Below are 16,148 nucleotides of genomic sequence, written 5' to 3'. Positions count from 1 at the left end.
TATGTTAAAGATACCAAGCAATTTTATAAACTTGGTTTTTAATTCCATCCTGAGATTTTTATTTATTAAGGTCAAAGCACCTTGTGGTAACTTGTTTTAGGTAAAATTTATAAGCTCTGCATTACTTCAACCTTGGCATTTTTAGGTCTGGCTCCCACTGACGAGACCTCAATAAAAGGTCGAAACCAGTCTGGGTAGTGGGCCTTGCCTTTAATGCATAGCATCATACATCTCTGCAAGGGGATAAGCTTTGCATTAGGGGAAATACTAAGGAAAGTGATCAGAGCTTACTCCACCTTTACCACGAGTTGCCTCAGACCTGAACTATGTTCAGGTGCAAACTTGACTTTCTTGTCTGTTTGCTTACTTGGGAAAAAGGATTAAAAACCAAGTTTATAAAATTGCTTGGTATCCTTAACATATAGTATACCCAAGGCAAAAAACTTTCTGCAGTCATTTAACTATTTTGTTTGTTTCAGTGGAGATTGGATAATAGACTGCTTTTAATATCTACTATGATAATGCCTGAACTTTAAGTAAAGACAAATTTCCATTAAAAAAAACTTTTTTCTGTAATAATATGAGAAGACATGCACGCACACACATATTCATACCTGATAATTGGTTTAAACAACTGATAAACAATCCGGATGAAATTAGTTGGGTGGACTAGATAAAGTGCTTTAAGATTCTTTTTGTACCTGAATAAAAGAAACAATAATAATTTTATTTCACAGCATTTTCAGTTATAGTTCAGTTTCAAAAGAAATCACATTCCAATAAAAACTCCTAATCACCACTACTTTTAAATGCTTATTTCAAGTACTGCAACAATTTCATTAAATCATAAAAATTTTAACTTTGTTTGCATCAAAATTAAACAATCCCTACAAACAAGTAAATACTGAATATAATCAAACCATAAAATTTGATTATATTTTGATTATAATTTGATATTAATCAAAACACTAGAGAATACTTACTTCCTATCAAATGTTTTATATGTTTCCCAAAGCCAACTAACAGATGGCTTATTTTTTCTGTTCAAACCATGATGGAAGTAAACTAAGGTGTAGTCACTCTCTACAAATTGATCTAATGTATGCATTAAATACCTAAAAAATAAAAATAAACAGACCAATTACTAACATGGGAAATATAACTACAAATATTAAGCCAAAAATCAATGATCATATTAAAACTATATGCATAGTTTTAATATGATCATTGATTTTTAATAATAGATAATTTATTATTATTAAATCCTAAGACTCCATGGAGTCACAGACTCATCTAGAAGGTCCCTTTTGTTATACACACAGCTCATCATACTGTGCCTTAAACTGTCTCCTGAGCTTCTCGTAATCACCAGCTTTTTTAGTTCCACATATACCCCTTCCTCACAGAAGTTCACATTGCTGGTGACTACCCAGGTAATCACTTCATGTTCACTCTCACCAACTGAAGGAAAATTTGACATCTCATTTACAATAACATCCTCTGATGAGATGATCAAATCGAAGACCATCAATCCTCATATATCCTTCTGTTAACATACTGCCTGAAGTAGTTGTCGCTAAAAAAACTCAAGAAACTCATTTACTTCCAGTTGCTATCTTGTCATCCCAATCTATATTGCCGCAATGAAAATTACCTTTTCTCATTAACTTGGCTAATTTGCTTATACATTTCCTATTCACTACCCTCCACATTACCAGGTCTACAACAACATCCAACAAATTATTTCATTCTATTCACCTTTAACTCACACCACACTGCCTCAAAACCGCTGCCATTATTTCCCTCCTGCATCTCTGCCTTGTACAGTCATAACTCTTTTTCTATCATCAATAGTACTCCATCTCCCTTTTTACCCTTTCAATTTTCACAAAAAAACATTATACCCTTCCATCTTTACTCCTGTTTGGATGCCATCTGCATCCAATCACCTCACTTATTCCAACAATTTTGGATGAACAAACTCAATCAATGCAACCATTTCATTTCCCTTGTTTCTTATACTTCCAGCATTTCTTTACTAACATAACAGCTCCTTCCTTAATCTATAACAAGTTTCACTGATACCATTTATTAGATGTGACTTCTCCATACTTTCGTTGCACCATTTCTTTTTCTCCTTATTCATCCCAGAACCTTCTTCAAAACCAATTGTTTTCCCTAGATCCCAGGACATCCCTTTCGCTTTTTGTCTGCACATACATTCACATCCTCTTGGGGCATCAGCCTTTCTCACATTGTGTTCCGCTGTCCACCCTAAGTCTCCTCATTTCTCTGTTTGTCTTGCAACGCTTTTTTCTCATTCTCTACATTCATAAGCACCACTTCAATCTCTCCTTCCTTACTCTCCTGCTCTTTCACATCACTTCTTACTTGTTCATTCATTCTCAGTACTCATTACTTTTCCTTCCAGCAGCAGCCATTCCAAAATAACTCAAATATAGTCCATCACTCTTCAATTATACACTTCAATTTGTACTTCCAACTCATTCCACATATTAACAAATGACAATCCATTCTCCTCACACATTTCCACTAACATATTATTCCCAATCTTTGCTCTCTGCTTCATCTCATCATCGTCATACCTGGATAAAACATTGGCTACCCTTCCTATCACACTATTATTTTTTATCCTTCTAAACAACCTCCTAATATCCAATCTTACATTTTCCTCGTTCTCAGTCAAATCATTTGTCCCTATTACCACTACTAACTCTTTTGCTCACTTACTCCTCACATCCAATATTCATTTTACCTCCATTGGTAATGATTAAGTGGTCTGTCTCCAGGTAGTGTAGACACTGACAATTAATGATCTTCATTATTTTAGAGAGGACTAAGATAAAGGTGACAGATCAACAACCTGAGAGCCTAACATTTTTTTTTTGAAATAGACTGAATATGGGCTTGCTTCCATGATGCAAGATACCGTAGATGCTAAGTAAGCATAAAAAGTTGCAGATATGATAAAGAATGGGTATTAGTTATGGAGCACAACTTTTAAGTCCAATTTGGTTATAAAATACTTTATTTATCTTATGCAATTAATGCATATAGAAAGAACAACGTACAACCAAGGAGATAACATTAGGACTGAATGACTTGAAATTTAGATTATTCAGAAGACTCTTCAAATATCTCTCTTGAGAAAGGACCACAGAATAAGTGCACTGTTTCTTGTATGGATGGAAAAGCTGTTAGAAATCCAAAATGTAGAAAGCCAGTTTAAGTGTAATGAATGAGTCAGAAGAATGAGTCAGCAGATCAAATTTTGACTGCAGAAGAGCTCTACAATGACAGGAAAGGAAGCAAAACAATTTGAGAGTACAGAGGAATTTCCCTATTCAGCATACAACAAAGATTTTTCCTACCTTCTCAAATATGCAAGCATATTTGAGAGGGTAGGAAAAACTATGAAAGAGTCAATAGCCTCTACAACATTTTAACACCTTCCAGATATTCATCCTCCACATTCTTCTCAAAATCTTCTCATGATTATTGTTTATCTATGAATAAAAGTAGCTTTATCATGTTTTCTGTATATTCACTAAACATACTACCCACCGAATTAGAAACCTTTATGCAAATGTACATAAACATCACTTATGCAGTGTATATATATATATGTTACGGTTAAAGTGATAAATCCAGTTATTATTAATAATTACCGGTTAAAGTGAATAATTCCTAGAGAAGTCTGGTAAATGTAATAAAAACATGTTTATAGGTTTTCATTCTCAATAGAAATTATAACAGCTAATAGATAAGCGTTGTTGCTGTACCTCTTTCCTCATCAATGGAGAAAAACACTGATCAGTTCCTCTCTGATTTATCTATTATCCCCATTCATCTGCCCACAACAACTTTTATTTTTATCCCTATTTATCTGCCCACAATCATTAAGCTCGGCCCACAACAACGTTTATCTTTCATCCCCATTAATCTGCCCATGACAAACTACGACTACACTCTAGTTTATAATGATTTCTGATTTCATTGAGTGCAAAAGAAGTACTTTCCTTACTTTTTTCATTATAAACTAACCTAATCAATAAAGGTTAGGTTAGTTATAATGATTTCTGGTTTCTGATTTCAATGAGTGCAAAAGAAGTACTTTTTTCATTATAAACTAACCTAACCTATAATTTCTATTGAGAACGAAAACCTACAAAACATAAACATGTTTTTATTATATTCATCAGACTCCTCTAGGAATTATTCACTTTAACCGGTAATTATTAATAACAACCGGATTTATCACTTTAACCGTAACATATATACAAAATACTTGGTCATGTGTGCCACCACACATTCTAGGCAACTATTTAAAAATGCTGTTGGTCAGTAATTGTCAATAGTGTTGATCACAATGGAATAAAATACAGGATCTTTTGGAGTTCGACAAAGGGCTTGTTGTGGGAGACCATCTGGCTAGAGTCACGATTTTGAAAACAGCAGAGATGACTGATTTCTCAAAAGGCAAGATATCCTGGGCGTTTAATTAGTGGAAAGTTAACCTACATTGCTTGTATAAGAGGCATATCTGTGGTCCAAACAGGAATGACACTGCCATTGTCTGAGACGTCTTGTACAGACAAACAGAACTTCCTGTGCAGCAATTAACTGAAGCATTTAATGAAAGTTGTTCCTGACCCATCTCTCACTGAACTATATGCAGGGAATTGAAGAGGACTGGTAGAGGCAGCTGCATGCCTATGTAGAAACCACTGATTTCTGTGGAGTTTCTAACTCAGCGGAAAGCGTACCTTACTCTGTGTTTGCATGCTGACCAACTTGCAGAAATGTGATATTATTTCTTCTTCTTTAGGTCTGATTATTTAACTTCCTGAATCCACCTGAAGTTCTGCTATTTCTATCTTTCAGATATATATCCCTCTGGCTGCAATGTTTACTTCAAATTTGCCACTGAGAGTCTAAAGGTCTCACTATATTTTTTGCCGGCCTGGTTGGCCGAGTGGTTAGCGTATCCGCTCTCCAGCCAAAACTGAGGGTTCGAATCCCGCCATTGGCTTGGATGTTTGCAATTGTCTGTGAAAATACTAGTGGTGGTGGGCGGTAGATGGTGTTGGGGTAGTTGTGGATTGTGGGTGGTAGAGATAGAGTTGTAGAGCGGATGCCCTCCCTCAATGAGTCTTTGGACTCCCTGGAGGTGTCAAGTAATAATAATGATAATAATAAAATAGTCCCAATCAGAGTCCCACAGACACAATGCCTGTGAGGACTTTGACTGGGACTTTCTGACAGCAGGAAAATGAAAGGAAATTCAATATAGTTAACTATCTACAATAAACTATTTCCATGATCTCTATGAGTTTACTATGATCTGTATAATTTCCACTTGTTATCAATATCTGCTATCATTATTAAATTCCTGACATGTATCCCTGAGGGGGGAAAAGAGACAGAATACTGTGATTGTACTACATGAAAAGGTTACATCATTACTAACTTACTATTGATGATTTTCCTTCAAATTAATTGGTTAATTGGAGAGAGAGAGAAAATCACAGAAAATCAATTTGCTGTTTTAGTACAAAACAGCAAATGTTTTGTACTAAAATATTTGTGCTGTTTTCAGTACATAATCAGTATAAAAACGTTAAACAACAAGCAATTCAAAGAGACAGAAATAAGGTAAATACAACAGCTAACCATGAAATGGTTGGCATATGCTACAGGAATTATTAATATAAAGATACATTACATGACAGTTTTGACATTGTTTCTCTATGTATCACCATTCCATTGTCTGACACTCTCAGTATTTTATATGATGATTTCCCTCTCTATACGTAAAAGATATTTGAATTTGTTATACAATCAGATTTCAGCTGGAAAAATAAGATCTACAAAAAGACTGAAGACAGGTGGCCCTCTGTCTTTGAGTAACAATAAGAATCTAATTATTATTTGAACCATCTGAAAAATAACTTGTTCTCATCCATTCATTTTTATCCTCTTTCTAGGTTTGCTATGCTGATGATATATTTCTGGCCTCATTCTGAAAAACTTACCACTTTTTTACATTGGATCAACAGCCTTCATAGACATCCTTCTCGACATGGCATCTTGTGCTTTGTCAAACAGTGTTTATTGAAACCTATCTTTACTAGCAGATACATACATTAAAGTCTGCTCAATGCTCCTCCCAAAAAAATCAGTGTTATCCAATAGTTAATAGAGTTCATAACATTTACTCATCTCACTCACCTTACAACTAGAGCTTCTCACTATCAAAATATTACAGTAATTAGATGGGTACAATCCTCGTCAAATCTAACAAATAACTGACTCACACATTCCAACACCTAAGGATTCCTTGCATCTCACAACCTAATGTAGAATTTTGAACAAGCTCCACCTCAAAATCGCATTTTCCTATTAACAAAATTTCTCATCTCTTATCATCTACAAAAGACAAACTGTCCTCTCTACTTTTAGTTAGTGTTTACCAGATTCTTTGTCAATGTAAATTAACATAATCTGGGCATACAGGCTGCTCTCTGTGGAAAAGAATTAGCAAACATCAATACTATATTGATTAACTTAAACCTTGAAAATCTGGTCTTGAACATCATAGCACTGATACTAAACATAGAATCTTCTGGAATGAAGCTCATCTTCTACATAGTAGCAGTTTTAAATATGAACATCTCTTCAAAAAAAAAAAAAGATGCAAAACCCTTTTACACCAGCCTAATTTGATATTGATAAACAAGATATTTCAGCGTTTTCTTCAGTGCTCTGTGATTTTTAGATCCCAGAAGAATTTGACTAATTCATGTTGCTATCATATAAAGAGCAATTTTTATGTTAGTCTTTCTGCTGTGTGAATTCAAGAAGGAATAAGTTTCTGTAATAAGCAAGAAACTAAAATTCCAGTTTTGTCCATATAGCATAATAAGTATTGATTTATGTGATTGTAAAGAAGTTTTGCACATTTAAGTGTTTTTCTTGTTGTGGTTTGAAGAATAGATATACTTGAGAAGTTATGTAGTTGATATGATGTAGTATATATTTGAATTTTGTTTTGGTTACAAGAGTGTCAAGGCTCAATCTCTTAATGGGTTAATTTAGAATATTATATGTTTATGAGATATTCTGGTCCGTGCAGTTAGCCTAGTGGCTATGCACTTTGCAACCATATGCCTGGGGAAGGAGTATCTTAGGTTCGATTCCCATCAGTGACGTGAGGAGCTGAAGGATCATCCTCAGCCATAGCCAAGTTAGCCGGTCTTGGGCATAGACAGCAGGGTTTTTTCCCAAGTTTATCCTGGGGTTTTTCATCCTGCAAAGCAGACAAACCGACTTTGAGAACTCAACACTACAGGACATAGGATACACCAAGGCGTAGGGGCTGACCACCTTATCCTGTGAATGGTTTCAGGTTTGATGATTAATAAACCCTCCACACATCACAAGGTAAAAGAGGGTAAAAAAGAAGATGAGATGAGATATCCTGGGATACAGACCTGTGTGCAAGGTTAAGTAGGAGTTGAAGTTTCAGTGTTTTCTTTTTATTTTAAAAATAAGTTTAACCACTCAGAGTGTGAGGGAGTAAGGAAGGAAAAATAAATAAATACATAATCCCTCTTCCCCCCCCACACACACACCATGACTTGATTAACTAGTTTTACACAATGATTTGCTTTCTAACATGTTTCTCTGCATTCTGTACAAAACCACATGTGACTTACTTACCAGAAACTTTTGATATGTTTTCGTCTTTTCCTTGATTGCCTCTAACTTCCCAAGTCCATCAAGGAATTTTGATTTTCTTATACTTGCAGGCAACCTTACCACATGCCTTCCTGGCTGAATTAATATTTTCTTCATGCTCTATCACTGAATCTTTAAGGTTTGGTTCTTATTTTCAAACTCTCATTTTTTCTTGAATAATATTGATACATATGAGTACGGGCAATATACCACGCAGCAACTGCAACAATCCAACTTCACACAAGTAGCAATAAAATATCAATTGAAAAAGGTGTCTGACAAGGAGACTCTATCACTCAAAATCTTCATAGCAGTCCTTCAAGAAATATTTAATAATATAAACTGGACAAACCTTGGTATAAAAATTAATAACAGAAACTTAACACAACTAAGATATAGATGATATCATAATTTTTGCAAACACTCCAGAAGACCTTAATATAATGATGTTTTGATTATATAAAGAAACCTGTGGAGAATTCATGACTAAATAAATACACGTAAACCCACAGTAACAGGTTTTTTTAATATGTAAATATTCCGACCTAAGTGTCTTAGGACATCATCAGTACAGTCGAGAACAATACTAGGAATAACATACAGATAGGGTGCATGAATACAATGGAATCCAAACGCGTGCAACAATGCTTTCTAGTGTTAAAAAAAAAAAACATTAGATTATTTAGATTAAATTAAAATTAAAATTGAATTATTTTACACAATTTTGTATGACAATTTCCCATACTTTAGGAATGGCAAGAACATCATTGTGATTTAGATTAGGTCTGTAAAGTAGAGCTTCAGCACTTTCTTTATATAAACGTTCATGTTTGTATGAAGATCTGTGTAGAAGTTTGGTCTTTTCCCAGTGGATCCTATGGTTTGGGTTTTCAACTCCATGTTGGGAGAGGCCGGATTTCTGTGGCTTGATGAGATGGATGTAAGCTTGATGTTCAGAGATGCGTTTAAGAACAGATCTTCCTGTCTGCCCATAGTATGACAGTTTACATGAGCATGGTACCTTGTACACGCCAGGTGATAACAAAGGAGGGAGTTTGTCTTTAGGCGAAGGTAACAAGTTGTAGATCTGGTTGATGGGTTTGTAGGTCGTAGCAAGATTGTATTTTTTCATAATTTTTGAAAGTCGCTCTGAGATGCCTTTGACATAAGGTATGGGAATCCTATGGGCTAAGGTTGATGTGTGGAGAAGTGGCTGATGATTTTTTGAGTAGTTTTAGGATTGCATCCATTTAGAATGGCTGTGTTTTTGATTATTTCCAATTCTTGTTTTAGAGATTCCTCAGAGGAGCAAAATCTGCTCATCATCAAATCACTGGTAACCAGTGATTTGATGATGCCAAATTTTTGAGAAGGATGATGAGCAGAAGAGTTGTGGATGTAGCGACCTGAAAAGGTCGGCTTTCAATAAACAGAAATGGAGATGGAACCGTCTTCTTTTCTTTGGATGTGTAAATCCAGGAAAGAGATACCCTGTGGAGATTCTTTTTCTAACATAAATTTGATGTGGTGGTGAAGAAGGTTTATTTTATCTAGAAACAGATGTAGCTCTTGTTTGGAATGACCCCAGACTGCAAAGACGTCATCGACACAACATAGCCAGATTTCTAGTTTCGGTTGAAACGTGAATTTTTTCCTCAAGATCTTCTATAAACAGGTCTGCCAAGTTAGGTGATAAGGGAGACCCCATAGCTGTTCTCTCCTCTTGCTTGTAGATTTTTTCTTTCCAAGTGAAGTAACCGGAAGTAATTGTAAATTTGAATGGTTCAACAATATCAGACGGAAATTTTTGCGTTAACAGGTCCACTGTTTCCTTATGGGAGATATTAGTGAAGAGGAAGACAATTTGAAGCTAATTAGCATGTCATTTTCAAACAGTTGAGTGTCTTTTATTTCAGCGTGAAACTCTGTGGAATTTTTAATTGATGAGGCTGAGTGGCCAATGTGGGGACAGAGAAGGTTAGATGAGAATTTTGCTAACTTGTAAGTCGGGCTGCTAATAGAATCAACGATGGGTCTGAGTAGGATGTTGTTCTTGAGAAGTTTGGGTAAACCGTATATTCTAGGAGGTCTAGCGTGGTATGTCTTCAGTTTTTTTACAGTTTCTTCATCTATTTTTTTTTAACACTAGAAAGCACTGCTGCATGCATTTGGATTCAACTGTATTCATGAGCCCTATCAGTATGTTATTCCTAGTATTGTTCTCAACGGTACTGACGATATCCTAAGACACTTAGGTAGAAATATTTACATATTAAAAAACCTATTACTGTGGTTTTACATGTATTTATTTAGTCATTAATATAATGAAAAACAGAGAAAAACTAAAATCATGTTTAATCATTTTGTAACACCAAAAAACATAATAATAAAAAACAATTTCTATGAAAGAGTCTCTTCATATACATACTTGGGTCATCTCATTGATCTAAACTGTGGACCCCAAAAGGAAATAAATAGGAAAGTTCAACTTGCCTGGAGTGCATTCAGAAAATTGAAAAGCATTTTTCAAAACAACGATGTCCCACTCTGTTTAAAAAGGAAGACATTTAACCAGTGTATACTTCCAGTCATCTCATATGGTTGTGAAACATCTCAAAGAAAAATGGAGAGGTTGATGCAGGCATCACATTAAAAGATAAGCAAAACACCTGGATAAAAAGCCAGACTCACATCACTGACATCATCCTTCACCATAAGTGACTAAAATAGAAATGGGCCAGACATCTATCCAGAAGAGAAGATGAGCGATGGACCACCATACTAATGAACTGGATTCCAAAAGAAGGGAAATGAGGTCGAGGACGTGATGAATTGTCAAATTTTGTTGGGGAAAATTGGTCAATCATTGCCAAGAACAGAGAAAGGTGGAAAGAACTGGAGGAGGCCTTCATCCAGCAGTGGACAGAAAATGGCTGGAAAGAAGAAGAAGAATTCAATTTTATCCTAAAAACTAAATGATCACTTCCTATTTCAAATTTTTTGTATATGTCCTACTGTATTTCTGTTCAGGATATTGAGCATATCAACAAATTAATAACCAACAAAAATGTTCTTATTTCTTGTGTCTTCTTTCCATGTGAAGTTGTGCTAATCTTTATGTTGGAACATGTTATGACTAGCCTATGTCCTGAACAGAAATCCAGTAGGTACCATTTTTATTAGGTTCATTCTTTTCTCAAAATATCCCTATATATCTAGTATTCATTTCTTACTCTGCTTTTTTTAGATCTCCAACACGGATCAACTTTTGCTTTTTTGCTGTATTAACTGCTTTCTCTAACACCTCAAAAAAAAATTTCTTCATTAGTAGAGCCTTTTATGGAAACAGATTGAAATACATCTCAATGTCCAATTCCCCATTCTGATGTTTGTCCAATTGCTCTGCTTGATACCGCCTGCTATTTAGTGTTCGATATTATAGTTACTCCTCAAATACAAACTTATTAATTACTGACCATTTACGAAAAACAAAACTACATTAGAGCCTACCAGTTTCGCCAGCAAACTGTCTGGCTTTTTCAAGGCGTTTACAGAGACATAAAAACTAGTAAATGCAAATTGAAAGGAACATAAAAAATGTTGTAAACCAACTAGTAGTTCGCGTGACTGTCACGCGAACGTGTAACCTTAGCTACTAGTTGGTTTACAACGTTTTTTTATGTTCCTTTCAATCTGCATTTACTAGTTTTTATGTCTCCGTAAACGCCTTGAAAAAGCCAGACACAGTTTGCTGGCGAAACTGGTAGGCTCTAATGTAGTTTTGTTTTTCGTAAATGGTCAGTAATTAATAAATAAGTTTGTATTTGAATTATATAAACAACCAAATATGTTTAGTTTAAACAGTTTAATGAAACACAAAGTTTGGTGCATGGAAAGAGAAAAATGCAGAAAGGCCAAACTTTTGAATCACCTAATGTTCCTTAAACGTAGCAGGGAATTCTCAATCATTCCAAAGTTCCTCATAGTCAGAGGTCATATCAACTCTATATCAGCTAAAAAAATTTATCTATGCACTTCATTGGCGTAAGAGAAAGGATTCAACACACAAGATACGAACTAAATAAAAGCGATATTAATTGCTGCAAGTTATTTGATGACATTTCTAACAATTTAGAATATACTATATGGAATCAATTAGATCAAATGATACAACGCAGTTATGAAAAAACTTTCAAACTTTATAAGGGCAAACAAATTAGGAAATTCAATGAACTTTACAAGAAAAAATATCGGGCACAAAACAACCTCCCAGACGACAAAGTGATTTTTAATTTGTCAAATCATAGTCTCGCAAAAAATGAATCTGACATTCTCAAAAAAAAAGTTTTAACTTTGTGATTATGCCCAAACACATTCCTAAAATGGATTTCATGTGTGGAATTGAAAAAGGGCTATATCCACTACCGCAAAACGTAGCCCAACACTATTAGATTCAAAAGTACGATAATCCTAGCCAAAGCCAAACAACCAATTCTCAATACGTCTCCTTACGATAGAAAAGCAATTCTCAACTTGAACAAAAACAAAGATATTATTATTACAAAGGCTGATAAGGGAAATTCTACAGCTATCCTTAACTCTAAAGATTATTATGATAAGTTAAACGTATTACTATCAGACAACTCCACCTATAAGATCCTAGACAGAGACCCCACAATAAAAAATCATAATGAAACAAACCAACTAATCAGAAATTGTAACATTTAGCCAGAAGAAGTGAAGAGAACACTAAAATCCTCACATCCTATCACTCCAAGACTATATGGGACACCTAAAATACATAAACAGGATATACCTCTCCGTCCAATCATTGATGGAAGATCATCACCAACCTATTTTTTGGCAAAGCATCTTGCAAACTTATTAAATAATAAAATAAGATCAACAGAATCCTATATCAAGAATAGTCAACATTTTGTAAATAAACTCCAAGCCATTAAGATTGCACCAACAGACATGCTAGACAGTCTAGATGTTGTATCCCTTTTCACCAGTGAACCAGTAGAAGAGGTAATAAACATCATCCAAGATCTCTTTCCTCTAGACATCACACAGATGTTTAGACACTGCCTTCAATCTAATTTCTTCAAAGTTAACAACACCATATACCAACAATTAGAAGGCCTAGCAATGGGAAGCCCACTATCACCATCTTGTGCAGACCTTTTCATGGAAAAACTTGAAAAAGAAATTCTCTCCACAATCTCCCCTAGACCATCTACATGGTGGAGATATGTTGACGATATCTTCATTATATGGCAAGACAGCTTAGAAAACCTAAAATCGTTTGTGGATAAAATCAACTCAATACATAACAAGATAAAATTCACTCAGGAAGTGGAAAACAACAACCAACTGCATTTTTTAGACATCTTGATAAAGAAACATTCAAATAGTGTCAAATTATCTATTTACAGAAAGCCCACAGATACTGGAAGATATCTTCATTATGCTTCAAACCATCACATGACACACAAACTGAGCATTATCCACATGTTGAAATATAGGGCCAGAAAGTTTATAACAGAAGAGGAGGATACACAGACTGAACTCTCACTAATAGCCAAACACAAAATGGATATCCTCAAAACATCATCAAAAAATATCTATACAGTGACAACCCCAGACAAGAAGAATCACGCTCTCAGCAGATTTTTACTGTAGTGATCCCTTTCATCAAGTCAATTTCTTATCAAATAGCCAGAATACCGAGAGCCTACAACATCAGAGTGGTCTTCAAACCAACCACCACCATCATCAGACAAGTTTTAGGATCCCCAAAAGATAAGGTGCCTTTCTACAAATATCCTGGAGTATATTACATTCCTTGCTACTGTGGTCTTGCCTACATTGGACAAACTTCACTCAGTTTAGAAATCAGACAAAAAGAACATGTTGGTGATGTAAACCACAACAGAAGTATCTCTTCCGGCTTAGCACATCATTTCTGTACATCTAACCACACGATAGAGTGGCAAAACAGCTCCATGCCATATCTGGATGACGAGTACAGACATCATTTATTCAAGGAAGCCACAATAGTGTTAATAATTGATGGAAACCTCAACAGAAATCAGGGTGCAATCTTAAACAGTTGATGGAAAAACTTGATACTCTCTCTAAATCAATCTGAACTACAGCTAGCCAGTAATCACATTACACGTTTACAACAAACACGCATGCGTGATAATGAATAAGAACAATAATTCCTCTCTGTCACGCGAACGTGTAACCTTAGCTACTAGTTGGTTTACACGTTTTTTATGTTCCTTTCAATTTGCATTTACTAATTTTTATGTCTCTGTAAACACCTTGAAAAAGCCAGACAGTTTGCTGGCGAAAATGGTAGGCTCTAATATAGTTTTGTTTTTCGTAAATGGTCAGTAATTAATAAATAAGTTTGTATTTGAATTATATAAACAACCAAATATGTTTATGTTTAAATAGTTACTCCTCCTTTTCCTTGATTATTATTGCCTAAATATAACATCTTATACTTGTTATTCAGAAGAATTGCCTGTTTGTCTTCTTTGTTTTGGTAACACCTATCATGTTAATCTGGTACTTCTCCCAATCTTCTGCTAGTTCCACTTGTTTTCCATTAATGCTTCTTATGTTGATGGTATCAACCTTAAATTTTGCTGACATTGGGTTGGAGTTTGTTCCAGCAACTCACTTTTCACTGTTCACCATGGTTTCCTGATGAAAACAAACTGGGAGACACCCCAGCAAGAATGAAATTTCATTAAACTGCATTTTGGTTTAAGCCAAGAATGATATGCTTTCAAATACACGCACTGATAAATATATGACATACTTAACATTGAATATGTGTATCAAGTGATTCTGTGTATCTAAGGATGTATACTTACAGTGATAATGTGCTTCACTCATTCATGTTATTAACAAGTCTCAGGAGTGAAAAAAACTGCAAATCAAGTAAAACACCTAGGAAATTTTCTTCTTATGTAATGAATAATTATATATTTCCAACAAAGATTTATTTCTCCAGTCATTTTCTAAAACAATTATAATAAAACAAACTAAAATAAATTAAATCAGTTTTATTTCAACAAATGAAAATTAATCTCTAAAATTAGCTAATATTCGAAACAAACCTTAAAAACCTGGCATGACTAAACTCTTTATTGGAGGGCAGTCGACATGCTGATATGACTATAACATTTCTACCATATGAATCATCACCTGTACCAAATAAAAACTGCAATTAAAATGTAATGGTTGTGAAACAAAGAAAACAATTTCAAATTTTCAACTGTTAAATAATTTCTTTAAAAGATACTGGCATAACATTTCATTTGCTTAATATATATACATATATATATTTTGCTGATCACTCGATCAGTAATAAAGTAGAAAACAAATTCAGATATGTAGAAACATCTAAGCACTGGCTATCATTTTTGTTATTTTCAATAGTATTAACAACATCATATTAGGACAAAATAAATTATGAATTCGTTCAGCATATTTCTGACAAGTGCACTATGCTCCGAGGATGTCAGTTTGGATGAAATATCAATAAATCTGCAGTTTATTTTGTCCTAATATGCCAATTTAATACCATTAAAAATAAGATAGATGAAAATAAATTATCACTATAAATATATAAAGCACCAGCTTTGTTTACTGAAGAAAGTAAAAAAAAAAAAAAAAAAAAAAAAACTTTGGAGAATCTACATGGAGGTCACCATGTCTATAATACCTTTCCTTAATCAAACAGATGCCTTCACCAACTTAATCAGCAATGTAATGCACTTAACAATCACTTATACACACATTTAGTCAATTTCAAGTGCCTGTCAAATGCCTTATACTCTTGTTACAATTATGAAATTAAGTTGGCAGATTTACTCATGCTCCATTTTTCAATATTAGATTAAGACCCAACTTTGTCAATCCATAAAAAATCTTAAGTAATCAAGCCTACTTGGTCAGAAAAATTTAAAAAAATTAAGATTCATCATCTTTTTGTCACATTTGGTTAAAAAACTTTCAAAATTAAATCTCAGATCAGATGTTCTAACTGGTCTAGATGTATACTTATTTGCTATTGCCCCAGTAGATGAAGTTCTCATTCTTTATAAAAGTTTTTTTCACTTGTTTATAAATTATTAATCTTGTCAAGAAATTATATTCTTGTTTAATCCTTTATTCAAACATAAGCAAAAAGAGTTTGTGCATGAAGTACCTTCACAACTGGGCTATTTGTAGGTCAGCTTTACAACTAACAATAAAACTTGTCAATAGGTAATCCCATTATCTATTATTATGGTATTTGTATGGAGTCTGAAGCTTATTGTGAAAGGCCTACATCAACCATTATTCACATAATACCCATCATA

At 34.3% G+C, this 16,148-nt stretch overlaps 1 protein-coding gene across 1 annotated transcript in view; it reads right to left on the bottom strand.

The window, feature by feature from the left end:
- LOC150105145 (rho GTPase-activating protein 1-like) overlaps positions 1-16,148 on the bottom strand; it is a 199,467-nt gene that overhangs the window by 97,127 nt on the left and 86,192 nt on the right. The window contains exons 4-6 of the mRNA XM_090396180.1: positions 14,901-14,988; positions 984-1,115; positions 615-701 (exon numbers count right to left, since the gene is read on the bottom strand). Of these exons, the coding sequence (XP_090252306.1) occupies positions 615-701; positions 984-1,115; positions 14,901-14,988 (307 nt within the window). The remainder of the gene's footprint in view (positions 1-614; positions 702-983; positions 1,116-14,900; positions 14,989-16,148) is intronic.

The sequence above is a fragment of the Typopeltis vanoorti genome, chromosome 7 (assembly GCF_054136105.1).
Source record: "Typopeltis vanoorti isolate ZY-2024b chromosome 7, IOZ_Tvanoo_1.0, whole genome shotgun sequence".
NCBI lineage: Eukaryota > Metazoa > Arthropoda > Arachnida > Uropygi > Thelyphonidae > Typopeltis > Typopeltis vanoorti.
Note: the sequence above shows the minus strand (reverse complement) of the source record. Positions and strands in the feature narration are given on the sequence as shown.